The 27683-nt window shown below is 35.8% G+C and overlaps 1 protein-coding gene across 3 annotated transcripts; it reads right to left on the reverse strand.

Moving 5' to 3' along the window:
• Positions 1 to 10210: 10210 nt before the first annotated feature.
• MANEA (mannosidase endo-alpha) lies at positions 10211 to 27006 on the reverse strand. 3 transcript variants are annotated; one of them, XM_027694961.1, is made up of 5 exons: positions 26912 to 27006; positions 21466 to 21677; positions 18600 to 18709; positions 16182 to 16258; positions 10211 to 14889 (listed from the first exon to the last, which is right to left on the reverse strand). In XM_027694961.1, the coding sequence occupies exons 2-5, from the start codon at positions 21632 to 21634 to the stop codon at positions 14253 to 14255; spliced, it is 993 nt and encodes a 330-aa protein (XP_027550762.1). In that variant the 5' UTR covers positions 21635 to 21677; positions 26912 to 27006; the 3' UTR covers positions 10211 to 14252. The 3 variants fall into 3 exon arrangements, with proteins under 3 accessions (XP_027550762.1, XP_027550748.1, XP_027550755.1); XM_027694947.1 differs by having other exon boundaries at positions 21085 to 21677; XM_027694954.1 differs by lacking the exon at positions 26912 to 27006 and adding an exon at positions 22311 to 22329 and having other exon boundaries at positions 21085 to 21677.
• Positions 27007 to 27683: the final 677 nt, after the last annotated feature.

Consider the following 27683-nt stretch of genomic DNA (forward strand, 5'->3'; position numbering starts at 1 on the left):
ATCTTTTACCAGTGATTGGATTTGGCAGATGTTTTCTGAAAACTCTGTCGCATGCTCAACATGTCAACTTTGCTGGCAGGTGCTGTTCTCTCTCCAAGACAGGTTTTGCAGCCCATGCAGAGCTTTGTCCCAAAGCAGCCAGCCTGCAGTTCTGTGACTGCAGCACAGATACACCTCAGGGGAGCCACAGGTAAGATGCTTTCCTCACCAGTCTTATCCATTTATTTTACTAGACAAATGGATTAACTAACTCTGAAATACTAAAGGTCTCCTTGGGTAGCAAATTGCCCTTAACTTCACTGGTTTCTATGAGAACTGACACTGCTTCGTAACATCCTGGGTTTGCTCATCACCTTGCAGTACTATGTCCTAAAGGATTTACTGTGGGTGTGAATGGAGTACAAACAAAGCAAGACCCATGACATTATGAAACTTCTATTGTACATACAGACCTTTTAAAGGCGTGAAAGAAGCAAATGCAATCCATTACAATATATGAGAGAAAATTAGATACCTTGTCTTAACACTCACTTCCGTCAGAAGATCACACATGGGAAGAATAAATCTGCAGCTGATATTAATGAAGTTATGAGCATTTTGTTAATTATAGAGAGAATGGCCTTCCTCAGAGCCCCATCCAGTTTGGTCTTGAACACCTCCAGGTATGGGGAGTCCACAAACTCTTTGGGCAAACTATTCCAGCGCTTCACCACTCTTATAGTATAGATTTTCTTCCTCATATCTAATTTAAACCTACCCTCCTTCCATTCCCCCCTGTCCTACCACTACATGCTCTTGTGAAATGTCCCTCCCTAGCCTTCTTGCAAGTTTCCTTTAGGTACTGGAAGGCCACATCACAAGATTCTCCCAAAAATTTCTCTCTACCTCTGACTTGACAGAGAGTGATCTACATAGCAACATCTTGTATAACTATGTTTTTATTCCTTTCACAAGGTAAAACAGGACAGTTACTAGTGTGGTCTGAAGATTTATAAATAATATAATGATAGCTTTAGAAAATTCTCTATTTATTAGAGAATAATAATATTCATGTTAATCTCTGGCCAAAAGCCTCACAGTTTACTAGAGCAGGATAGGACTACTACTGCTAAATTATCAAAAAGCAACCTCAAGCTATTACTATGATGAAATTTTAATTAAATTATCAATTTCAAATGAAATTAAAAAGACTTGCAAAAATGAGCCATCAGATTAGGATGGAAAATAATACTTAGTTTAAAATCTAAGCCTATTTTTTGGCTTATTTTCTGTTGTTCTCACTCTATTTTCTTCTCAATTTCTATGTGTATTTTCCTTTGGTTACACTTTCTTTATCCCATTCACATCTCCACTCCTCAACTTCAGCTGAGCCCTTTCTGGCCCAGGAAAATGTAATATATTTTGAATGGGATATTAATGGAATCTACTTTGTTCTAAACCTTCTCCTAAAGCTGTCTGCTTTCACCAGTAATGATGTAAAGCACCCAGGCAACAACATTTTTCAGTTTCTCCATAACACTATTTTTATATATGTAAAATGAAAATTATGTGAATATTCCTTCATTATTTATCAGCTGAGCTGGGACATAAAAGGTAGGATCTCCAAATAAGACAAAATACTGCCAACAAAGGAACCCTTTTGCAAAGCACTGCTCATCTGTAGATCTCACAGTGCTGTAAAAAGAAGAATCAATATTATTAGTCTCAAATGCAAGGCCAAAGCCTGAGGTACAATGTGAGAATATGGCTTTCCAGAAGCCAAGCTGAAGACTAGTGACAGGGTCAGGAACAGAGTACTTGACTAAATCATCAGGCTAATTCCTCAAATAGCATCTCATAGCAATGTGATATCATAGGTACCTTGCTTAGCAGAAGGGTTAAATAAAGGCCAATATGAGTTCTGTTTTCTCAAAAGCATGTAAAAAAATGGAAGAATGTGGACCAAACATATATATATATATATATACACACACATATATGTTGTATTTTATTTATTATATTTCTTCTCTTTGCCTAATATTATGAGCATTCTAGTTGAAAGGAGATGAAAGTTCAGGAAATATCTTAACACTTGGAACACAGGATACAGACAAGTAATGAGAAATTTCAAAGCATAGATATGACTAAGCATAGATATGTACTAAGTATATGCATTACACAAAGAAGACACTACAGTAAAACCTCACACTTCATCCAACACCACCCCCCCCAACTCCACCCCCCATCACCTCTCCCTCCAAATCAACTAAATTACTTAAGGAAACACTGGTATAGGTGTGTAACAGTATCTGTACAGCATTTTTGTTTTGACTGTCCTGGACAATTCAATTAAATATTGTTGATGATGCACTTAAACAAAAGTAAATACAGTTTATTTTTGTAATAGGTTATACTTGTGTTTTGAATGTTTCTTTGCCTTTTTGTTAATTTTCAAGTTTTAATCATGTGCAATGACACACTAATTTGCAAGGTTCAGTTAAACTAAATATACCCCCTTTTCTGCATTCTATTAAATAAAAAAAATACAGATATCTTAAAATATATTTTTTTAGAAAAAATCAGTATGTTTTGCATGTCGAATTATGTTAAATAAGCTGCCTAAACATTTTTAATGGTCCAAGTGTTGTCTGAACTCCTAAATAGCTTCTCTAATTTATACCATGGATACTCTTGCTTATTTGTATAAAAAGTTATAAACCAGCCACGTTTTTTTAAATTATGATTATGTAAATTAATAGGAAAAGAAGAATTTAAATCATTTACCCAAGATGTTCTTAATTATGAGACAAAAATATAATAAATTAATGGAATATTAGCAAAACATTATGTAAAATGTTCTAAGTAGAGCACAGTTTTGTAATAAATACTGCTGACATTCCACTTAACCTGAGCAATTTAATACAGTGTATCTGTGTTAAGTGCCGAATAGACTGCTGAGATTTGTACAGACTATAGTTTGAGACTGATCGCCAGCAAAAATGAATTAACAAATAAAAATGTTATTGCAATCAACCTAGGAATGGTGGTTACAAGCATTTGTTCTCAATCACAGCTGCCTTACAGTTTGCATTGGTTTCTATTCAATTTCTGTACCTTCCTGGCCTAAATTAGTTATTGTAGCCATTGCTGGTGCTGCCCCCATTTCATCTGAGGGCACCTGCAGGGACTGTTCTGGAAAAGGATACAAGAGCAGGTCTCTCCTAGCTGCCCTTTTGGAGGGGTCTCAGGCCTTTCTCCTCTTGCACCCTTGGACCAGTACAGAACTGGCACGTCCTAGGCGCTCCGGAGTTGCTGAATTTGTGTTGCTTGGTGCTGCCAAAGTCTCGTTGTTCCTCTGCACGCCAGCCACCCTGGGCATGTGCAATAGCTCAGCCCTGCACACATGCATTGCATTTGGTCCTTTCAGGGTACACAATTCTTTTTGTGCTCCTTCACTGAACAGCTATTAGCCCAATGATTCCAACAGGTAACCAATTTATTGTTTGTATACAAGTTCATTGACTCCTGAGTGTGCCATTAACACTAGTATTTATTGTTATAAAGCCACAGCTTCCTTCTCTGAACATGTGCCTATCATACAGGAGAGGATAAGCTGGGGTATGCACTTCTTTCCTCGGTGAGACTAGAAGGTGATAAACCTATTAACGTTCCCGGAACAGAAAACTGCAGAGATTTCACTCTTTATCCTCAAATACTACAGTCCTAAAATATCAGGATAACTAATAATGATAAACAGCAATGTGGAGGCAGTAACAACTTTCACACTTTAGCTACAAAATGAGCTACAATTCCAGACTAAGCTTCATCTTGACTCAGTAACAAAACCAGTAGAGCTTGTCAAACCATCAAAATTATTTAAACCCATTTAAAACAAGACAGAGTAAACTGAAGCACTCGGCTATTCGGAGGAGAATAAAGTGCTGTAAGGGATGCAAAGAATTAAATGAGTCTCTATCTACATAAAAGGCCTGTGAATGAGTATGTGTGCATAAAGCTACACTATGGTTACATCCTCAAAACTCATTCATTTAAAAGCTCAATGAGGATATCGACTATGGTTACCACATTCAACCAATAAATGTCTTCTTACGGTATGTAAAAAGAGAGTAAAGTGCTAAGGACATCTAGAAACACAGTACCCAACAACCAAGTAATTCAGTTCATCATAACCTGTGCTAGGAAGGAACATACTTGGAAATGCAATAAAGGCTCACCATTTCATACAAACTGCTCCTGTTCTTGTGCAATAGTTCTGACAGCAACAAGCAACCCACAGTGAGTCATCCATTTAGCAATTTGAGCAAAGAAGGCATAAAAGTAAATGGAAGCAATCCTTCCAAACTCTTTTAACCACAAACTTCTAAGGAGCTTTTCCCAGTTTTTATCATGCTTTTTCTTTACTCTCCATGGCACAAGCCTCGGCTGAACCCAGCTAACTCTGAACTCCTGAGTGCATGCACTCAATACCTTGCGCAACTACTGCTATTTTCACAAAGGGAACACCAGCTAGACTGTAACAGTACTTCTTGCTATACTTGCTACTCTTTCACTTTTCTGACAGTTCATGTCTCAACCTTATCCTTCCCCCTGTAATCTGCTTCCTTAGATCCTCCCTATCCATACTCTGACAGAGTTTCTGAATTTCACTGCACAATTTCTTGTCTGTAATGCATTTATCTGATTTGCTTCTTTCTCAGCAAGTCTTGTTTATGCATTAAATGCTGTCTGAGGATGCAGGCAGGACTCACACTCAGAACTTTGCTCTTACTGGCAGATTAATATCTAAACAGAAAGTTCAAAACGGCAAACTGTACTTTGAAACATACTTAAGATACTGGCAGTTCAGGGTTATTTTTCATCCTGCACTTGAGACTGGACTTGTCTGTCAGCGAAGTGTTAGAGTACAACCTCTTACTTTATATACTGAATGAATTGGATTTAGTTTTGTGGCTAATGACCTGGGTGCCATGTTGCAGTACAGTGCTGAGGTTACCCTCCATTCCTGCACACCACTCCTCAGTTTATGCATTGCTGAATGCTCCTTTTCCATTAAAGAAATGGAAAGCAGGGTTCTTTTGAGTTTCTCAAGGATCAGCTCTTTCACTCCAGCAAATCCCTCTCTTTCGCTTCTCACTGAAGTAATCTTCAGCAGCCCAGATGGTAAAATTATAGTATCTGACGATAAAAGAATTCTTCTGATAGTATCTTTTTTCTTAGACTAGGAAAAAAAAGTATGGATTAGATTACCTTTATTCTTGTACAGCTGCATCTACAACTGAACTTTAACTGCTCTACATACAAAGTAGAAAAATCAGGCACCTCCAAACAAAATCTCTGAGATTTTTAGCTTATGAAAACAGCTTGTTTTAGCAGCACCTAGATAAGCATGTGATAGTGACAGGGTACCATTTGTGCTCTGCACACAAATTGTCATAAGCAACTGTCTTGGCTTGAAAAAAACCTTTCTGACAACCGAATAAATCAGACAGCCAGATCATAATAGATACGGAATATTACTGCTGTTTTAGACACAGGGGACTAAGGCAATTGCCTGAGGCCAGTAAGTTACTGCAACACAGCTGGGAACTGAATCTTGTATCTTGAGTCCCATTCAAATAAAAAAAAAATTACCCTTCCTCTAAGAATCTCACCAAAGTATATTATGTAGCTATTTTTCTGTATCTGTGGTACAATAAAATATGCAACTGTAAAGATGGAGAGAGAGAAGGAAGAGTTTATGGGAAACATCTATATAACACTGAATGCACAAAAGCTGAGCATGCTGTCAATACATGAAAGAGGGGCTTAAAGCCCAACATTTTAGGATTTCAGATTTTACTGTGGTTTGAAAATACATAAATATTGCCACTAGCTAGCACCATCACAGGTAGCTCTTTGCTAACTAGAAAGCACTAACATTAAAAATATGGTTTAAAGAAGCAAAATAAAAAAAAGTTCATTTATCTTTTTTCTCATTAAAATGCTTTTTAGCTGTTGCTGTTATGCACAGCATGTTAACTATTGTTACCAGTCATATGCTGGCTTCTCTGTTATTTTAAAAGACTTTGGGAAATCTGTTTAGGGCCTAAACCAAAGCTCAAAAATCACAAATAGGCCCTATTATTCTAATGCCCTGTACATGCTAAAGGTTAACACTTCATGAAATCTCAACTAAAGAAAGGTTTTAGTGTGCAGGGTTGAGCACGCAAATTCTGTATTGTATTTTGTAGTCTTATTTTGTAGGTTTCTAGCACCAACAGAAAAAAAGGAACAAAACCCCCTGTATTTTGCACTCTCTGCTTGTTCACTTTCCTGTCATAAGTATCCTAACTAAAGACTGAATACTGGCAGAAGAAAAAGCTTTTATAATTACGCCAAGTATGAAAAATTTGCAGGTTAGCTCTAAGGGGTTTTCTTATGTATTTCAATTAGTCTTATAATTAAAAATTCCTTTTTTTTTCATTAATACAGACTTCGCACAGAAATGTAGTTAAGATTCCAAATTATGAAAAGAGATCCAAGTACCCGTGAACACAGAATCATATCATTTGGCAAAAATGTAGACAACAATATAATTGGAAAAAGTATATTTCTTCAGTATCAGAAATTGTTTATATGTTTACCAAACAACTTTGGAGAAAATTTGTATAAGCATTACATTTTTAGAGAGAGAAAAGTATGAATTGATCTGTGTGAAAATATCAACAACCCCATTGTACCCCTCTTTGCCCCTATGCATTACATATATTCAAGATGCATCTATAGGATGTGCAATCCTTCTCTCCTTCCTGATACCGATAAAAGAAACAATATAGATCCCTATAATGAACAAATAAGTACTTAAAATCAGGAGAATCCACTTGGGCCTGAGAAGAATCAACTGTGCACATAAAACTAAGAACACAGACATGAATCAGTTTCAAATGAAGAAAGGAGAAAATAAGAACAAAAACAAAGAGGGAATTACTTCACCACAGAAAACGCTTTTCAGATAAGCTGTAGCAAAAATTAACAATGCTATTTTCTAAATTCTTAACAAGCCCATGATTCTCTACAGATAACTGTGCCAACAATCCTTCCCTTGTTTCAGAAATTGTTATAATATTGAGCAACATTTTCAGACGTTATTGATGGAAACAGTTATAAGCAATAAGCAACCTCAGCTTTTTTCCCTTTGTGACATCTGAACTTTTCCCCATTAAACATATTTTACATAATAGCTACCTTCCACGTGTTTTACATGTCAACTACAGTATTGCTATTCATATAAGTAGCTAATTCTTCATTACTTTCCAATTTTAAGAGTTTTAGAGGAAAATTATTTCCAAATTTGAGACTTCAGCTGATAAAGTCAATAGCCCAATCACTGGGTTTTGTAGATTAACTCAAACTGCTTCTGGACAAGTAAGAAATATGGTTGAAAATATCCCACTGTAAGAAAGAATTTGCTACTTCACATCACATGAATAGTATCACATTGCTCATGTAATGTTGTGTTTCAATAAAGACCTAACGTATTTCCACACCCATTGAATTAATTTAATCCAGTTTCTCACCTCAAATGTAGCTGAATATAGTTTAAGCCATGCTTTATTTCACAGTAAAATATTCTAGACGTGATTCCACAATCACTTACCTAGCTTTGTTACAAGTGGTAACTAGCAGCGAGTAGTCCAAAGACTTCTGACCACAATGACTAAAGAATTTACTCTTTTCATGAATTAGGGTTAGTCACAGGTCAATACTGTTTGCAGAACAGAATGAATTCTGCAAAAAGACTTTATGAGACTTAACTTTATTATGAAATAGTTTGCAGATGAAATTTAATATATAAACATAAATGGATACATAAGTAGGAAAAACAATCATTAACCCTTTCACTGGTATAAGGAACAGAAAATTTTCTAAAAGTGGTAAATCAGCTCTGAATGCAACAGATGACATCAAGATTATCTAATAAACCAGTTTCATTTAACCACTTCCAAAGTTCTCTAATTTTGAAAAGTTCAGTACATTCATACCCATATTTTTAGATAAAAGACCGTAGGAAATGAACCTGAATACTCTTGATTACTTCTGATTATCCACACTACTTAACCGCTAGGATCAAGAAGTGAGCCATTCTGGATCACCCCATGACAAGCACAGATCTGGGAACTGTTTAAAACTGCAATAGATTTTCTCTATCCATTCCAGGGCAATTATATTTCACAAAGAAATAGGGAAAAAAATTGTGTGTGGATAAATCTGCATACTGTATTCTATGATCAAAATTCATTTTACAAAACTTCCTCGTTTTTGAGTGTGCTAAGCCAGCTTTGAATAGTAGCAATAATGGAATATACAGAAAAGAATTCTTATCACTTTCCATAAGATCATCACACTGTATGATAACATAAGTAACTTCTTTCTTGACTTCATCTTAACAGACTGTACCTTTCTATTTGGAAAACACTGAAAGAACTGCGATAGGTGCCACATATTTTTCCTCCAAATCTATCAGTTAATTGGGTCAGGTAATTAATTTTTCAATTTTTTTACTACAGTAAACTTCTGTATATTTCACTGTTTTCACAGTATTTCTAAAAAAACGTGACTAAACTGAAATTAAAAAATGAAAGCTATAAGTGCTTTTTGTTGTCTCACTGTTCCCTCTATCTACACTGCCCAGCTGAAGAAAACAAACATAAATGTAGTCTAGTATTATTTATCTTTCACATAAAGAATGCACATAATACACATTCCATATATTGTATAGAAAGTGATCAGATTAGATAAACAAGAGGCAATAAATACTGTTTCATTATTATCCCTTTCTACTGAATTCACATCAAGTGACATGAAATACCCTAAAAAATATTTTATTTACTAAAATGGAGAAGATTCTCAAAGCCTCTCACTAAAGTATCTATTACAGGTACGTGTATAAGTTCAAATTTCAAATAGACCTTGTGTTGATTACCTTTTTCATTTCCTGACACAGGAAATTTTCAGGAAATCTTTTGCATCGTGGAGCAAAATACTTTAACTACAGGAGAGAGTCACAGTGTGATACACAAAAGACATATGAAACTATTAAAATACTCTATATTTTAAAATACTTTTGACTCATGCACAGAAATACACAATACTATGTGTGTGAATTAGATTTCTTTCATATCAGTGTAGTTAGTTTGCTCGAATAACAAGACATACGTTTCAAACACCAAGGAGGTAATGTCACATTGCTTTGATAAATAAAATGGCAACACTTACCTTCAAGACTTTTTATACCTGAAAGCACAATATACTATCAGAATGCAACAAATACTTCTTTGACCCTGTTGTAGTAATCAGTTGTAAACCATTCTCCTGCAAGCCTAATTATTTGTGTGCCCATCCCTCTTAAACTTCTGTATGAACTGTGAACTTCAGTTTTACTTTGTCAACATACAGTTGTACCTCAGAACTCAAGAGATAATTGCAGTGCTATGCAGTAGTGAACTCAGTAGCCTAATAAGATGTAATAAAAACAGGCCTAAAACTTTCAGGAGTATTTTCTGTTTAAAAGCATTGTGATAAGCCTGTTGTTTTCAGTTTAATTAAATTCTACACACATATAGTAGTAGAAAAATAAAAATTAACTTTCTAAACTCATATTATGAAAAAACCCACTATTGCACACTCCTTTAAAATCACAATTTTTGGGCATATATTTACCGTTCATGAAAGCATTCGTAAGCAAAAAGGTCTTCTGTAAACATAATAGGGAATTAACCACTGCTTACTTAAAAGTAGCAGAATCCAGCTTATAATTTTATTATGATGATATAGTACCTTAAAAATAATTACTTCAGTTGTATGCACATATATAAATAGTTACACACAGGTTTTTATATGTTTATGTAAGCAAATGCATCTCTGTCACAGCCATGTAGGGTATTAAAAAATGCATTTTTTTATTTGTGTTCAATATATATCAAAGATACACTACCCATTCACAACAAATTGATATCTATACAATACCAAACTCGCATCAGGCTTTTCTGCTGTGCCAATAACCTTGTAGATACTCTTTAATGAATATTACAGCTATGAAATCTTAGAAATAGAGTCACTTTAGAAACTTATGCAATATTTAACACGTTGGTCAAAAGTAAAAGATAAAAAAGGAATGAAACATTGACACAATCTTAACCAAGTAGAAAGATGAGAACCAGGACTTGTAAAATACTTTAAGACTGGGAGAGAGATTGTCAGCTTATATTAACTGACAATTTGTCTGTAAATACTTTATTTCCTCTTTTTAGGTTCACAAGATTCACAGAAAAAGTGCTCTAAATTACAGTAAGTTCATTTTACTAGCAACATAGTGCTGAAAACACTCCTGTAAAATGTTTTCAAGAGAACCCATGTGTGAAATGTGTTAATTCCAAATATGCAGAGCGTATACATATCAAGTTTTATAATAAAATTGCTTCCACTAAAGAACCTTCTGCTTCAACAACCTCTTAAGAGACAAATCATTTGCACCTCAAAAGAAATGCACTAGACAAACACGATGAACATCAGTACAGAAAGTATATTCACAATAATCTACAGCTTGCCACTAAAATAATAACAGCATATGCACATTTTCCCACAAAATTCAGTACAAGATTACAGATCTCAGAAACATGCACTGCTATACAAAATTTAATGCATATTCTTATTCCAGAGTTGATGTATTAAGCTTCAGTTCTGAGACAGCTCGCAGAACTCAAATAATTTACTTGATCACAACTGACAGAAGCAGAAATGAAGCTATAGATTTACTTTTAAAACTATGTTCTCTTTTACCACAAAGACTTGCTACTTCTCTCAGAAACCACTTCCCCTCTGAGAATACTCAGCCAGTAGTATGTGATTGATTACTTCAGGTACTTCTGTATTTGCAGAGGCATAGCATGGCAGGATCTCTTACAAAACTTCCTAGTGTTTCTTGCCTAATCTATATGAATTTAGCATATGACTCTAAATACTATAAAATACCATAACAAGATGGGTCAAACGCAATTAATCAGTGTAAAAATATTAAAAACAATCATTACAATTTTTTTTTCTATTAGTCGAGAAATAAAAGGGGTTTGAAGCCAAAGTGAAATAGGATTTGGATATTCCTTAAATTCTATTTCAGATCTCAAAATCACTACAAATGTTCTTCTCTCCCTCTCAATTTTGGTAGCACAATTTTTTTTCCCCTACTATAAGTCTTAAAGCTTGGAGCAACCACCTTCTTAAATATATTCATGTTTCTCCTCCCTTGCCCCAGTAACTGTGCCCTTATAACAATCTTATTCGTTTGCATTTGTACCAATCGTCTCCCACAGATCTATTTTTACTCAAATTTTAAAAATTATCATGACTGCAGCAACAGTCTGTAAGCAAAACTCTTCATTCTATATAACATGAAGTAGCACTGTAATTTGCTCTATGTACAGAGGAAATATTGGACAAGCAGGTGGGGTAGTTCTAGTAGCTCCTATTCCATCATCTTTCCTTAGCATCATCAAATTCAATTCTCAACCCTGAAATATTATATCTGGTTGCATATTTACGTTTTAAAACACTTCAAGCATATAAAAACACAGTAAGTGTTCAGGGGTGATGAATTTCTAGGCACTTCATTTTCATTTTTTTCTAAAGAAATTCTGTAAATTCTTTTAAAAGTCTCATTAGATATCACTGTGCCATGGCCTGAACCACTTCATGGCAAGGGCTAAATGATACCTTTAATGGCAATTACAAAAGTCTTTCAGAGTAATGAAGATCTATTACACTGTTACCATGATTTGTATTTTAAACAAGATAGATCACCTCAGTTGTACAATACTCTACAACAAATTTCAAATGTTTCTGTACACAGCAACAAAGAAGTGACTTTTATTGTCACAGAGAAAATAAACTGCCCCTGGGAGAAAGTAAGAGCCGAAAGGTGAGTGCAAAGTTGTCAAGATCAGTACAGTGCTCAGACAACTACAGTGAGAAAAGACCAGTGGATGACAAAAGTTTAAGCAAAGGGAAAACAAAGAGACTTGTTCGTGTAAAAGGTTTGATTTCAGAAGATTTTTTAATAACATTCGCAAAAAATTTAATTGTTCCCTCACATTTAAAATAAATGAATGGACTCTTTGGGCTGTAAAGGCTGTTAGCTATTTAAGGGATTTATAGTAAAATAAGTAATATCATTTTCCTTAATAAAGGGAGTAGTTAAGCTGGAAGTGGTTAGAACAAGTGCTTCTCATGTCTCAGACACTATTATGTGACTGTGGTCATACGTATGTCTACGTCAATTTATCCACCTGAGTATAAGTAAAATAAAATAAGCATTAGTAAACATTCCTTTCAGGAGCATTTCAGACCTCGCAGACATGCACTAGGAAAATGCAAAAAAATATGAAGAGAGATTAATAAGACTCCAATAACTCTAGAGGCACACTTCAACACACCAGGTTATATACCTGTCACCCAATTTCTGCACTTTTTTCAAGCAGCTGAGGGCATTATATGACACCTCATCTCTTGAACAACTGCAGAGAAATGACAAAAGAACTAACCTGTAAATAACTGAGAGATACATAAGCAAACCTTTCTCACACCAGAAAGACTCTAAAAATTATTAGTAGTAACTTATGTTTATTTGGAATGACAAAGTTTTCTGGAAAAAACATACTGGTTTGGTTTGGTTTCTTTTTTAACCAGAAGTCCTCACACTCACCTTAGAACTTCATTGACAGATTACAGTGAGAACTGAGTAAAGAATGTGATTTTCATGGGTCCTGCTGAAATCAATGGAATTCTAGTGGTTACTAGTGGTCACAACAGTTTCAGCATATGAACTAAAACACAGGATCAGCACCTTATACATAGATTAAAAAAATAAACAATTTTTAAAAAATCCTTTTTGCTATGGGTTAGACACTTTCTGCAAATAAACAAAACACTGCAATTTCTACTAATCTAAAGTTCAGGATTTTATTATGAAACTCTATGAAAATCCCCAAAAAAGGACTGCTGAGGAGATATGTCCGTGTGACTTGAACTTTTCAAACCTCATCAAAAACCCCAGTTAATAATTACAACATTTGAAAGGTGAGATTCTTAGGACTGAAAGTAGTCATTTACAGCCACACCACAGTGTTACAGGTAGCATTGGTAGGCTGCTTATCTGAATGACAGCAAGATTTTAGTATCTACTATTCTGAATCCTCATAAAACTAAATAAACTATATGAAAAATAGAAATCTCAGATTTCAAATTAAACTAATGGGTAGTTGCTGTCATTGAAATCAAACTAGGCTGCTCCGAAATCAGAAACAAAAAAACTATTTCCTACAATTATATTTATTGTAAGACTAATAAGCTGTTCGGTTTAGAAAGTTTACACATTTAAAAAAACATGCTAGATCTGTATCTGCAGTCAATTAGCAGAAAATAAATAAAAGTGGAAGGTTTAGTATATTTTTTGCATGTTTAGGAGTTTTTCCCCCACTCAAAAAAAATATTTTCCACTTTGTTCCAAACATTATTTTTTTTATAATCAAAGTAATATAGAAAAAAAAAATGTTCCTGGTCAGTACCCAGTAATCTGCAAAAGTCTACACCATGTACCATACAGAAAAAAATATAAGTAAACTAGAAGTCTTTCAGCAGTTCTTTGGAACTTTCTTTCAAAGACTTTTCTTTTTTCAAAAAACCATAGTGATGTTGCATCACACATACCTCTTCAGTGCTTTTAACACAAGCTAGTCATATGTCAAGAAGTCCCTGTGTGCAAAGCATTAAAAACAGTAGATGTAGATTATTCCATACAGTATAGACATGCATCCTGCAAGAAGCTATGAGCATAAAAACTTAGATTACAGCATCATTTTTATTAGAAACACAACTACAAGAATAAAGGAAGTAAGTAGAACTATGCCAATTTTTTGTTATACTTTGGTCATGTAGAGTTATCCCATGCAGATGTTCCGGAAGCTCAGAATGCAAGTTATGAAGTTTAAAAAAGAAACAAATAACCCTTCAGATTTCCCCGAATATTCTTGAATTAAAATGTCCAATAAGACAGAATTGCCAATATTCTCATAATCTTTTTACTTTTCAAAATTAAAATTCAGTAGTAGCACATATACATTCAACAGATATAATAAAGACATTTAATAACATATTCTTAAGCTCTCAATTTCTTTCTCAATATAGTCAATGCATTAGGAAACAACTGCAGGAGGGACAGCTCACATCAGCCACTGTTCTTGTTCTTTTCTGTACTTCTCAGACCACTTCTGAGTAAGCTCTAGGTAAATATTTGGCTTATGCGGTTTATAATCAAGGTAAACCACCTGTCCAGTCCGTTTAGGGACAGCTTTTTCAATCTGAGTTCCCTCATGCCATTCATTAAAAGATGTAATAGAGATAATTTCCGGTCGGACCAGAAGGGCTGCGCTGAAGGCAGTCTCATAGTACTTCCCATTGACACGATTACGGGTGTTGTGGTTGTTCCATGGTCGGATACTGGTATCAATATAGCCTGGGCCCACACTTGGAATAAACATTAAGTTGTTACTATCACAAAAGGCTTTTAAACTTGCCCAATTATGATGAGATGAGCCATAGGAGAAGCCATTGGTGGCAAAGTACGTGTACATTCCATCAAAACCACTTCTGTGAATGTCATGTTTATGTCTTTCTTCTACAAGAAGTGCAATGAATAATGCATCATACGGAGTATTTCTAATACTCTGGGATCCAGAAACAGTTAGCAGATTTGCCCATATTTCAGGAATTGTTACGTAAGAATCATAAACGTAAAACATGGGAAGAAATCTGCCTGTGCTGGTCTTCTGCCTGTAAAAGGCTGGATGGCCTCCGTATCTATAAAGCAAACAAGTATTGTGAAGACAAAATTTGCCATTTGGAAAATACTGTTGAACAATCTGAGCTGAAGACTTTTCCTAAAAACTAATTTAAATAGACAGGGCATGGACTTCAAAACGTAGCAATTCATATCCACTTTCAGTCCAGTGTTTGCTGAAGTATCAAATAATGAATCTTCAAAGAACCTTTCCTTTCAACTACTACAAATTAGTAACTGTCCTGACTTTGGCTGGAACAGGGTTAATTTTTTTCTTAGTAGCTGCTACAGTGCTGTGTTTTTTTGATTTAGCATGAGAATAACATTGATAACACACTGATGCTTTGGCTGCTGCTAAGTAGTGCCTACCCTAAGACAAGGACTTCTCAGTGTCTCATGCTCTACCAGTGAGGAGCTGCACAAAAAGCTGGGAGGGAGCATGGCCAGGACAACTGACCTGAAGTGGTCAAAGGTATATTCCATACTGCAGAATGTCATGCCCAGTATATAAACTGGGGGAGTTACCTGCAAGGGGGCTGAGCGTTGCTCAGAGCTGGCCTGGTGGTCTGCAGGTGGTGAGCAATTCATCTTGGGTACTGTTACTCTCTTTCCGTCTCTTTATTCTTAGTGCTACTAAGAATACTATTAGCATAATTATTATAATATATTTTTGTTTCAATCGTTAAATTGTTCTTATCTCAACCCATGAAGTTTATCTTTTCCTTCTCATTCACCCCACAGTGCTATGGGGCAGGGGGGGAAGGAAGGAAGCAGCTGTGTGGTACCTTACCGCTGGCTGGGGTTAAAGCACAACACTAACTTAGTGTCAAATTGTGCTACAGCTATTAGTTTCCTCTGAAGGGCAATTCTACAATTCAGTATGAAATAAGACAGTCTAAGCAGCACTGATAAACAAGACAACTAGTAGCTACACAGAATTTGACAAGATGAATTAAAATCACTAGAGGTCAACACATTAAAGCTCTAGGTGCTAGTTTGTCACTATAAAAATGTATATTTAATTTATATATCATGTGGCTAATATTTTAACTGCTTTAATCTGAAGTACCATGACTTATGGTATTAACGACCGCTGAAAGCAATTTACATTTGAGTATCTATGTAAAGTTCACATTTTAATATTTAAAAAACAGACTGAGTTTTGCACCACTGAATTATGAACAAAGTTCCTTACAGTTCTCTTCAGTCTCAGAAGATCTTTATATATTCTTACAACTTCTACATCGTATACATAAGCCCCCTAAACCAGCATGTAACAAACACCAAAGGAAACCATCCTGAAATGACTCACTTGTCAATGATGTACTTGACATTGTGGTACATACTGCGATCATCTCTATCTTTGTAAGGTTCAATATGAAAAGTGACCTGAAAGGTGAAAACGTAAAAGCAACACAAACGTAAAACACTATTGAATACATGGGCACCGTGTATTAAATGAAGCAAGTACCAGTCACAAAAAATATACTTCCTTACAGACCAAACATTTGCATCAATACAACTCCTGCACTGCTAAGATTACAAGCTTCAGATCCCAGGAAGATTGGTATTAAAGTAAATATTTAGGGTATTTACATTAAAACAAACCACTGCTTTTGTATTCCCTAGGCTACAGCAAGTGGTAATCATGCTTCAGAAAACTTGAAAAACTATAGAAACTAAAAATGGAAATAAAATATTAATTATTTGAATGTCAAAGAACTGATTAACCAATGAAAGATTTTAATATTTAATTTCTAACCAATGTATTAAATTTGCTATAGATAATGCTCCATGGATAGTTTTCAGTGTCAAAATAGATTTTAAGATATTTTAAGATATGAAAACTTTAATTTAAAATTTTATAGATTTATCTAGAGCAATAAGCTCTTGCAACTACATCTAATATAATGTATTGCTACTGCTCTGAATGTCAAGCTTGGAGCTTATGGAATTAATTAACCTATATATGTGAAGTAATTCCAATGTAAAAATGCATTTGTATTCAAATATACATTTACGGAAGAGTACATTACCTTAATCAAAGCAACTAGTTTTTCAGAAGTAATTTTAGAACAAAATGCATTTAATAAAGTCTTTGACAACTTTGCAACAGTAGAAAATTTCCATTGCAGAGCCAATATCTATCGCTATTAAGTAGAAACAATAGAAAAATAGTATCAGACTAAATCACTAGGACAGATAGTACAGGTTGAAGAGCACTATAATTTCATTTTTCATTTCCAACTATCAAAACTAGGCAAATCAAAGGGGCATATCTTTTCACAGACTTTTATTTAGCAGACATAATAGAAATGTATTTTAGATATTGGTTTTGGTCTACTGACACTCCTAACATTTACTGTAATAACTTACTAATGCAAGAAAGTTTAAAAACATTACAGTGAAGGTAGCATTTCCTAGTAGTATCTACACTGAATATCTGTATTCCTGTAATTATTCCAAGCAGTAACAGCAGCTTCATTCATATTCCAATCATTATCACACTATTGCATGCATCTTTCTTGGTAGCTTATTTCATTTTTCCTTGGTTCCTTTGATACTTGGATGTTAACAAATTCTTTAGGTGAGAGCAAGGTGATGATCTGAAAATACGTTTTTTCTTTCATTTTAATAGTTTGCTATTACATAGTGCAACCTATGTCCCATAATGCAATTCACATAGTATTTTTGACAGTTTCAAAATTACTTCTGTATCTGATTCATCTTCCTGCTTTCCTCCTGCTTGCCAAGGAACCTACAGTTGCTCCCAGTGACAGGAAATTTCTCTGAGAATCTGCAACTTGCATGACCAACTAAAATCAGAGCTTATGAACAGGCTGTGTTTTCAATACAGAGTACAGCAACACTCTCCAGAGATGAAACATACACAGCTACTTAAAAACTCAAATGTATTACCTGGCAAGATTAAAATGCAATGCACATTTTCATTATCACAAAAGGAAAACACAAGTTTTATTCTGAAAATAATTTAAAAAAAAATCAAACAACAATTTTAGATTCTACTGATCAATTCACGTAATCTTTAATTGACCTGATATTTCACCCATTTCAAGAAGGCAGTAACTTAGCCTTTCTATCCTGTCATGCCCTGGAATAACCATAAAGTCAGAGCAGCATCTCTCCGACCTTACAGTCCAAGGCAAAAGTTCCTGGTAACTTCTGGGATAAAGACATTCATTCAAACTAGGTCTTCTAAATCTGCCTTTATTACTCATAGATGCTTGCTCCTGATCTCTATGATGAGGAGCCAGCAAGTTATGAAATGCAGAACATGAAGACAGTCTTTCTTCTTTCTCAAAGTTCCTTAGTTTATAGATCACTGTATTCCATAGTATTTTGTAAAATGTAATACTTCCTTCAACTCCTAAGCCTCACTGGAAAACAACATATCATCTTATTTTAAAAACTGTTTCCTGAAAAGAAATAGAAAATAAATACCTACAACACTATACCTTAGATGCTGCATGCTAAAGCAGATTACAATATTTAGTCTATTTATAAGGCAATATTTCTCAGGTCCTACCAAAATTCAGTGCAATTCAAAGGCTTCTATGACCCAAAAGAAGTGCAGCATAATACGAGACAGAAACAGAAGCCACCACTACATGACAGGCTTCCCTGCCCTACACCTTGAGTCAAAGTAGTAAACTCTTAGCAAGGTTTGCTTTCCTAATTAGTCCTATTTTATCATCTAAAAATACTTTACCTTTAGATTATATTTGTGTGCATAGTCCAAAATAACAGGTACCAAATCATCAGTTGGTTCTCCATTTTCATCAGCCATACCTGGTGGGTACCATGAAAGCACTATTACACCTGAAAATACAAAACTTCAGTTTTAATTCATGTTGTTTAACATATTACATGTACACTGTAACATGCAATGTTACATGAGTTAAAATTATTGTTTGATGTGAAACCTATATAATATAAATCAGAATCTCAAATTACTTTTTAACTAGTTAAAAAAAATCTCAGTATTCTCAGAGTGGATTTTAACTCCTCTCTTTGTTTACAGGACTACAAAACAAACAGTGGTTAGATCATCTGTCAAGGGAACAGATCTGTGCTCAGCGTCCTAAGCCCAACACTCAAAGCCATTCTCTCCCACTTTTTGGCACAGCATTCTAACCTTCAGTTTGTACCAAGAGGAAAAGAGTGGTTCCCAATAAGGCATTATAGCCATTCCAAAATAGAGCCAGAGAATATGAAGATACATAGGGTATATGTATAACATAGAGTTATAGAACAGTCAAGAGGAGAGGGCTATGCATGTTATGAAAGATTCTTATTTTATAAAAATTTATTCTCCAACATATTTCTTCATTGTACCTCTGGCTCTACTCCAAAAAACCCCATTCAATATTAGAAGCAGTGACTGTAATCCCACAACCTTCTTTCTAGCTAAAAGCAGTTACTCTGGTGTAATCCACACTTCCAAGCACGTGAAATTAGTTTTTAAATTTATTATCTTCAAAAATGCTTGAGTAACTCTTAATAACTTAAGTATGTTACTAGTCCTGTGGAAAAAAGATAACAAATAGAATGACCTGGTACTGTAAATTTTTCTGAAGCTCTCCATGAAAGCGAAGAACACATACCTCTTCAGAAAGGCTAAAACCCTTTCCTTCTAAAATAAAATGCTGTCAAATAAAAAAATTAGATGTGCAGCTGGAAATAATGTCAAGAAGAAGGTAAGTCTGAAAGAAATACATAAAATAACTGATGTAGAAATATTTTCCTAACAATGTTATTTAAAACATATGGAAGAATAAGGCAATATGATTCTTTTTCACTAGGTAAAGATTTAAGTACACAAATAAGGTCACCGAGATAGGAAGTACATACTCTAAATTCCACCTACTTTACTAACATTATAACATTTCTGACTAAAAATTTCCAAACAAACAATTCCAAAATTAGGAAAGAGAAAGCATAAATTAGAGTCAATACACAATCACGTTCTAACATCCAAACCAGAAGTATGAGCTCACCATACATAGGAGGTAGTTCAACTGACTCTATTCCCTCCACACTTCATCAAAAAGTGAATCACAAGTAACGCTATCACAAGAGACAGTCTACTCAAGGACAAGAAAAATGCAATATTTTACTGCATTTTATCATATTATCTTTTATTTTATGCAAAAGAAAAGGACCAAATTCAAATGAGTAAGATGGAAAGAACAAGCAGAACAGCAGCAACAGACTTGGGTATCTTGAATACCTCTGACAAGACTCTTCTATACCTTTAGGAAACACATAAAAGTTCAGACAACGGAATTGCTGATCAAGGAACCTAAACTCGCATTTGCATTGATTTTTCCCTAAGAAAGATTACTTAACATTTTCTTTCCTGTGGTTAAAAAATAAAGTTATGTACCACTTCAGGAGTCTAAAAGAGAATGGACTTGACGCTAAAAACAATATTAAAAATGTTTAAAACCTTAATGATTAGGTGAATGAAAGTGATTCAATACAAGGTGATTAGCAGTCTGAATAATGCTATGAGCTCTGGTCATGTTGCTCCAACTACATTTACAGAAGCGTTCAGAGTTTACTATTAGCATATACCACTGCTAATTTAAAGACGATTAACATAAAAAGGACCAGAAAGTTCAACAACAAAGAATGACACCAAAAATATATTGAATATTCTTATGTATATAGTTCATCTTATTTAGAGAAAGGGAACATCAATTTCTATTTAAAGAAGATACTTTTGGACAATTAATGAATTAATATCTATTTGTTATTGCATACACAGAATTCAGAGAAAAAAACCCACTCAGTAATTGAACAGACTGCTCCATAACCATGTTAACATGATTTTCTGAAACCTGGTCTTAAAACTGAAGTATTCATCTCCAAAAATTTAATACACAGGCTATATATTCCAGAAATGGTTTCTGTATTTTCCATATATGTTATCAGTAAGTCACAAAAAACATGTACCTAACAGGACTACAAATACTTTTCTTATATTTCTGTGCTGTTACACTCATCAGACAAAGCTTTGAAGATGTAGGTTTCGACTGGAGGTTAAAACTCAGAGATACAAAGACATTTACTGGTTTCAGACCATTTCCTGAATTACACAGAAAAAAAATGGAAGAATGGGTCAGTTGTGTTCATTGGCATACATAAGGCTGGATAAATGAACAACATGCTGAAATGTTAACACTCATTACCAGTTGAAGCTGAACGCATTTGTTTCATGTGGGCTTCTATGACAGTAGGGTCTTTGGAACTGTAAGATCCGAGTTCAGGATAAAAGTTGGCCCCAATATCCTCAGGAGGATTATGCCTTCCCTTTGGATAACTGTTTGCAATTTTAGGATCCCAGTGTGGCAACAGTGGATGGTTCCAGTGAATATATTTACCATCAAACTGTGGATTCCCATACCAAGTATAGTAAAAAATGTGAAAGTTATAATTAGGAGAAGACAGATCCTCTTCCAGCTTATTTACAGGAGGCATAGATGCTTTCATAGTATTGACAGCAATACTGTGCAAATTACTGACACGTGTTACAGTATCTCCTTGAACCCTATTTAGTGAATTCTGTTTACTGTCTAAGAGAACTGTTCGTTGTTGAAGCTCAGGCAACAAACCAAGTCCAAATGGATCCCCAAAGCCAGCTCTGTCAGGTCTCAGTGTCTTCAAAGCCATCATTATGGAGCAAATAAACAAAATAAAAAGCAACAAAATGATGCATGTTCTTCTGCGAAATCTTGCCATGATGTCATAGTTCAGAATCCCAACAGAAGGATTTTGGCCGCAACTGATCAAAAGACAAATATTTTAAAGTCAGATTTCTTATTACCTAATTCAACAGTATGAAATGCTTCACAAAGTCTCTACATAATAGAAATAACAAGGAGACAACTGTGATGCACACACTGACTGTGTAACTAACAGACCTTTGTGTGGGGGGACACAAACAAAACCCCATTTTTCTATTTGAGAACATGAGATTCTGAGGATTCAAATATTTCATAAAATATCTTACTTTTGATCTTCATTGTTATCCTAACCCAGGTAAATATCATTAAATGGAAATTCTGGTTACATTATTTCAGAACTATCATGCTTTTACAAGTGCTATTCTGGCAGAAATAGCACAGAAAACAGAATTAAAAACCAGAAGCCATGAAAGGAGAATAATATAGAACAAGAGTAAAGTACAAAATAGGATATGATGGAACTACAGCTTATGTTCAGAATGCAGGTTTCATTTACTAACCTATTTACTGGCTTCAGACCAACCACCTTGTGTTTAGTTACCCAATATATTAACTAAATACTTCAGCAAATTAAACTCAAAACAATAATGCTTTGCAACTTTATAGATCTAAGATCCTGATTTGTTTTCTGAATTATGTAAGCAAAAACCAACATAGCATTAAGGATGTACCTCAAGCAGAAAGCCACAAGTTAGCTGCTGACAGCCAGTTAATACAATGTCACAGCTGCCTGGCCTTTCATGTAGAATTCCAGGGCTAAATTCAAAACAAGACCAACCGCACAGAGCAAGATTTGAGCCCTGAAAGTAGGGGGAAGAAAATCAGTATAATGGAATGCCCAATTGCTTTATTTGTAACTTTAAGTCCTGTTCAACATTATCACAAGAGAACCACAGAAAAGGATTAACAAAATTTAGGTTACCACCGAATTATGTGGAACAAGATTATGCATAAAACTGACAACACTAAACTGGAAAATCTAAGAATACATTTCTGATTCAAGAGCCAATACACTAACATACCTGTGATTTTGTATTTCTGCCAATGACCTCCAAATTTGAGAATCTTATTTTAATTTACTGAGATGTACACAGGTCATTTTAGGAGATTTATAAAGTATCTCACCTTAATTTCCTGTTAATGCTCTTTACTGATTTTATAGTGCATTAACATATAGCTCAGTTGTCACAACACACTGTTTGCTACTGCTGTGATAATTTTAGATGAGGAATTTCAGAATATGCTTTTCAACAATATAGCCTGAATTGGATAAGCAGTAATACACTGCCAAAAGGGGAAGTTCTGCTTCCATTTCCAATATTAATCCCTTCATCCTACTGTCTATTCCTAGTTGCTTCTGTGATTCATATTGTTTTCACACTAAGGTCACTCATTCATTTTAACAGCAAATCCCTGTTAACATTTCAAAAATAAACAACAAGAAAGCCCTTGTGCACTCTGACCTTGTTAGAGAGATGACTCAGCTGAATAAGTATCACAGCACTAAAGTCAACAAAGAAGAACAGAGGGAGGAAGGCAAGAGTACGAAAATGATGTTGTTCATTTTGCCCAACTGGATTGTGAAAGCATACCTTTGGCTACTGCCAGGAAAAATGATTTTACACCATATATGCTTATAGTACTTAAGACTTTGAATTAAGATTTCGTATCATTTTACATCAAATTACAGGGTTCTTTTTCTATAGCTAGAATTTTGTCAAAGAAATTATTTGGAGTGCAGAACACCTTTCTTCTAATAAGAAATTAAATACATTCAAACTACTCCTACTACTTTTCATGACCTTTTCAGTCTTCTTTCAAGTATATTATGCTACCCCTCCCTGGTAGTTTAAGTCAATTTTCAGATTAGACAAACTCAAATTTTCTAAAAGATGACGATTTTTTTTTTAAGAAAACAATATTATTCACCAGGCTAATGTATTAATGTACTCAGTTTAATTTAACCCTGATGCTACTGATCTTCATCACGCAACATACAGGATTGCCAGTGATAAACTACTTCTGCATTTATTATTTTATCTCTTCTCTTCTGTAAAAAAGAATTCATGACTGCAGTGTCTATAATTAGAATGCTCATAAGGTTTTTCATTTGGATTTTCCTATTCCATATCAAAGAAACTGTTCGTTTTTATTCTTTCCTTGACATATCTGCTACTCAATTCCTCCTATTTCGATTAAGATTTCGCTATTATAAAGTGCTTTTTCTGAAGTCAGGAATTGATCTTGGTGCTCCATGTTCTTATTTCAATAAGTATTTTTTCAATGGAATATTTCTCATTAAAGTATACTGAAAAATGAGCAGCACGCTTACAAATATTTGACGAGCATTAAGACAGACTCTGGTCTAGCATAGCGTATTATGAACACCCAGTATGCTTATACAGAAGCTCAGCATCAAAGCGAAAAATTTCTAGAACAAGCAATTGATATCTATGGTAAAGGCTTCTGTTTTGGGAAGACATCAGTTTCGATGATATAATTTAGCCCAGGTATAGACACATATACTGTAAAAGCTGCATTGAAGAGCCACAGGTAAGCAATGTTTCATATGTCTTTTATTCTTGTTCAGATCTACTTTTCAGAGACAGAGGCAGATAAATTACCCTCCTATGAAACAGCTACCTGAAGTTACATCTATCTTTGCAACTGGAAAAAAACTTAGAATACGTTTCTGATTCAACAGTCATTAAAGAAAGCATAGTTGTGATTTTGCATTTGTCATGGACATTCAAATTTTGGAGTATGACTGCAATTTACTGAGGTACATGTCATTCCTTGCCTTGCAAGGTACATGTCATTCCTTACCTTGCAAGGTACATGTCATTCCTTGCAAGTACCTTGCCTTGAACTTTCAGGTGCATTTGGATCTAACAGCAATTGTCTTTCTCTCTAGGAAGAAGTCAGCCTGAGTAACTTCAGCTTTATGCAGATTAACATCCCACATGCAGTTACTCTGACCCAAAAGCTTTTGGATTCCTACTCCAAGTTTGTTGATCCATCTAGGTGTACCAGCCAAAAATATAAGTAGTTTGAGCTCTTTCTCTTGCCTACTCAATTAATTTTAAAAGAAAAAAAGCCATCTGTTACAGATTAGAAGGAAGTTAGTTTACATGTCTTTTGGTTTCTCCTTTAATGAGTACAGATACTACAGTTTCCTTCATTACAGATCAGAAAAATATGAAGTTTTAGCATGAAAGGGTAGAACCTATAATTCCATAACATCCAGTCCCCTTCTCAAAAAAAAAAATCTGACATAGTTATTTTACTTTTTAGTTTGTACACTGCTATACAGAATTAAAAGCACAAGATAAATGTATCTATCCCACTATGACCATCCCTGTTCCAAATTAATTTGTTTTTCATTGGTAATAAATAGTATGAAACTCATCACAGCAGGCAAAACCTCCAGATGGTCTTCTTAAAACAACTAATACCTCCATGAAGAAATAAAAAAAAAAAGCATCTATAAAAAAACAGAAGTATTTTCTTAATTCTTCCCCAAACTTAACAGAAAGTCTGTCTCAAGGATAACATCTCTCATTTAAGCTCTTACTTGACAGTACGGGTTTTTTTCCTCCCTCACGGTAGCTTTTTATACCCTTAAGTTACCCTGCAGGCAAACCTTCTGTTTATCCTTTCCACCATATGAAGAAAAAAAGCATACAGATGGACAGATGATGAAAGCTTTTTTTCCCCAACTTGTTTCCCAAAATAAGGATGTTTCCTTAGTCAAAGAAAGCAAATAAAAACCAACCAACCAACAAAAAAAGTTGAGGGTTTAATTACCCTCAGTAATTTTGGTCAGATGATTCTGACCAAACTCAAGTTTCCATGCCCTGCCCAATGGGTTTTGTTTTCCAGGTTTGCTGATTACAAAAGAGAAATACACAATGCAAAATATGTTCAGATATAACAGATTCATCTATTTTATTAAGAATGAACGAATTCTGTAATTTATTTAATCTGATGTTCCTTAAACACAACAAATGGATATCCAATACAGAATAGAGGTCTGAAAATCTGATTTTATTGATCAAGTGTAAGGTCATCCAGAAGTTACTGAGGCTGGTAGATCATGGATGCAATCAAAACTTCTAAGCTTATGCTCTACTAAGCCTTCCCAGCTCTAAGAACCTGAAAACTCAGAAGTGACCTCTAGACAGAGCTGCAGCTCCTAGGCCTTAAAGGCCCTTGATTCTGGAGCTACAGTGCAGATGTGCACCTAGAAACATTACTTTGGTTCCCAAGTGATTGATCAGGTGAGATTTTGTAAACTTCCCTGAGGGCCAATAACCACTATATTTACATAGCACATTCTGGTCTCGGGAACACATACAATAAAAGCAACAAAAGCTGACCATACGTTTCTTGTAAATGGTTCTAGCATTAGAAAAAAAAAAAGGGGGAATTTCTCAAAAAGTCTCTGCATATGAAAAATCTTTTTCTAAGTTTTTTTTTTTTAAATACCTTGAAAATCATTAACAATGGAAGAAGACATTAAATATGGTCTTTATAGCTGTGCTTACATACCAAACAGATATCTTTTTAACCAATTCCAATAATAGATTTCTTTTTGGTCCACCCAATTCAGAAGAGGTATTTGAAATATGACAATCCTAACATGGATCACTCAAAAAACAGAAACGTGACTTGAATTTAAGAAAGGCAGCAGCAGTAACAAAACACAATCTTGCTGGATTCTTCATTATAAACAAAGGTGGTAAGGCAGCGTTATATATATGTGAGCATTTGACCTCGACATGCCAACGTTCTCCTACTTTGAAAAGACATGGAAACACACACCTAACTTTGAGCAGCTACAGGCCATGAAAAGAAAGCGACCTTCAGACAGCTGCATCATAGGAGCTACCTGCGAACCCGCCCCCGGGACAGTTCATAGCACGGGCAGCTGCACAGCGAGGCTTTTTGACACGAGCTGAAAGTGACAGGGGGGAGCGAACCCAGATGGCAGAGCCTGCTCCCTTCCCCTGAGCCAGCCACCGCATTTCGAGCGCTCGCACTTCTCTGCCACAACAGGGGCATCAGCCGCGGGCAGGAGGAGACGCGGGGCTCCCGCAGAGGGAGGAGGACAGAGGGAGGGCACCGCCCGGGGGAGCCCCGGCCCCTCCGACAGCGGCTGCGGGCGGGAGCGGGCGTCGTCCCTTCCTCTCCCGGCCTCTTTCAGCCCCGTGGAGCCCCTTCCCCAGTGGCCGGGGGCGGGCTCCCGTGGAGGGCCGCCGCCGTTACTCACCCGCGGGAGGCAGGGGCGCTGCCCGAGGCCGGTGGCGGTGCCCGCGGGGTGACCCGGGCGGGCCGGGCCGGGCGGGTCCCGCCACTCCAACGGTGCCGGGCGGCAGCCGCGCGTGCGCCAGCCGGGGCGCATGCGCAGGGCCGGGGCGCCGGGCGAGGCTTGCGCCGGGCTGAGGCGCAGGTTCCCCGTTATCCCGTGGGGGGCTTGTGCCGTCCTTCCTGCCTTTGTCCTCTGGGAGGAACGCACGTTCGCCGCTGCTGAAATGCCCAAGGCGGCCGGTGGGCTTTCAAATAGCTGCCTTTTTTTTTTCTTGCCTTTTCTTGCCTTTTTTCCTTTTTTTCTTTTAACTTGTTTGTTTGTTTTACTTTGTTTGTTTGTTTTACCCAGAAGGCCTAAAAATCTTTCACTTCTTTAAAAGCCTTTGCGGCATTGTTGGTTGCTTTTCAGCTGTGGAAGAGCTTGCTGAATGGTAACCACAAAATCACAAAAATCACAGAATCGGGTAGGTTGGAAAAGACCTCTGAGGTCATCGAGTCCAACCTATGGCCCAACACCACCATGGCAACCAGACCAAGGCACTAAGTGCCATGTCCAGTCTTTCCTTAAGCACCTCCATTGACGGTGACTCCACCACCTCACTGGGCAGCCCATTCCAATGTTTGATCACCCCTTTCTGTGAAGAAACTGCTCATAATGTCTGACCTAAACCTCCCCTGGGACAGCTTAAGGCTGTGTCCTCTTGTCCTGTCGCTGGTTGCCTGGGAGAGGAGAC

Source organism: Neopelma chrysocephalum, unplaced genomic scaffold (assembly GCF_003984885.1).
Source record: "Neopelma chrysocephalum unplaced genomic scaffold, ASM398488v2 Primary Assembly neopelma1_23b, whole genome shotgun sequence".
NCBI lineage: Eukaryota > Metazoa > Chordata > Aves > Passeriformes > Pipridae > Neopelma > Neopelma chrysocephalum.

What these genes read in the sequence shown, in the direction of transcription:
- MANEA (XM_027694947.1), bottom strand. Translation starts at nt 21,634, where the DNA reads ATGGCAAGATTTCGCAGAAGAACATGCATCATTTTGTTGCTTTTTATT. An exon ending in AATGCGTTCAGCTTCAACTG is followed by an intron (nt 18,710 to 21,084) that starts GTAATGAGTGTT and finishes TTGTATTTTCAG; the next exon opens with GTGTAATAGTGCTTTCATGG. An exon ending in GTCAAGTACATCATTGACAA is followed by an intron (nt 14,890 to 16,181) that starts GTGAGTCATTTC and finishes TTTGCTTTATAG; the next exon opens with ATACGGAGGCCATCCAGCCT.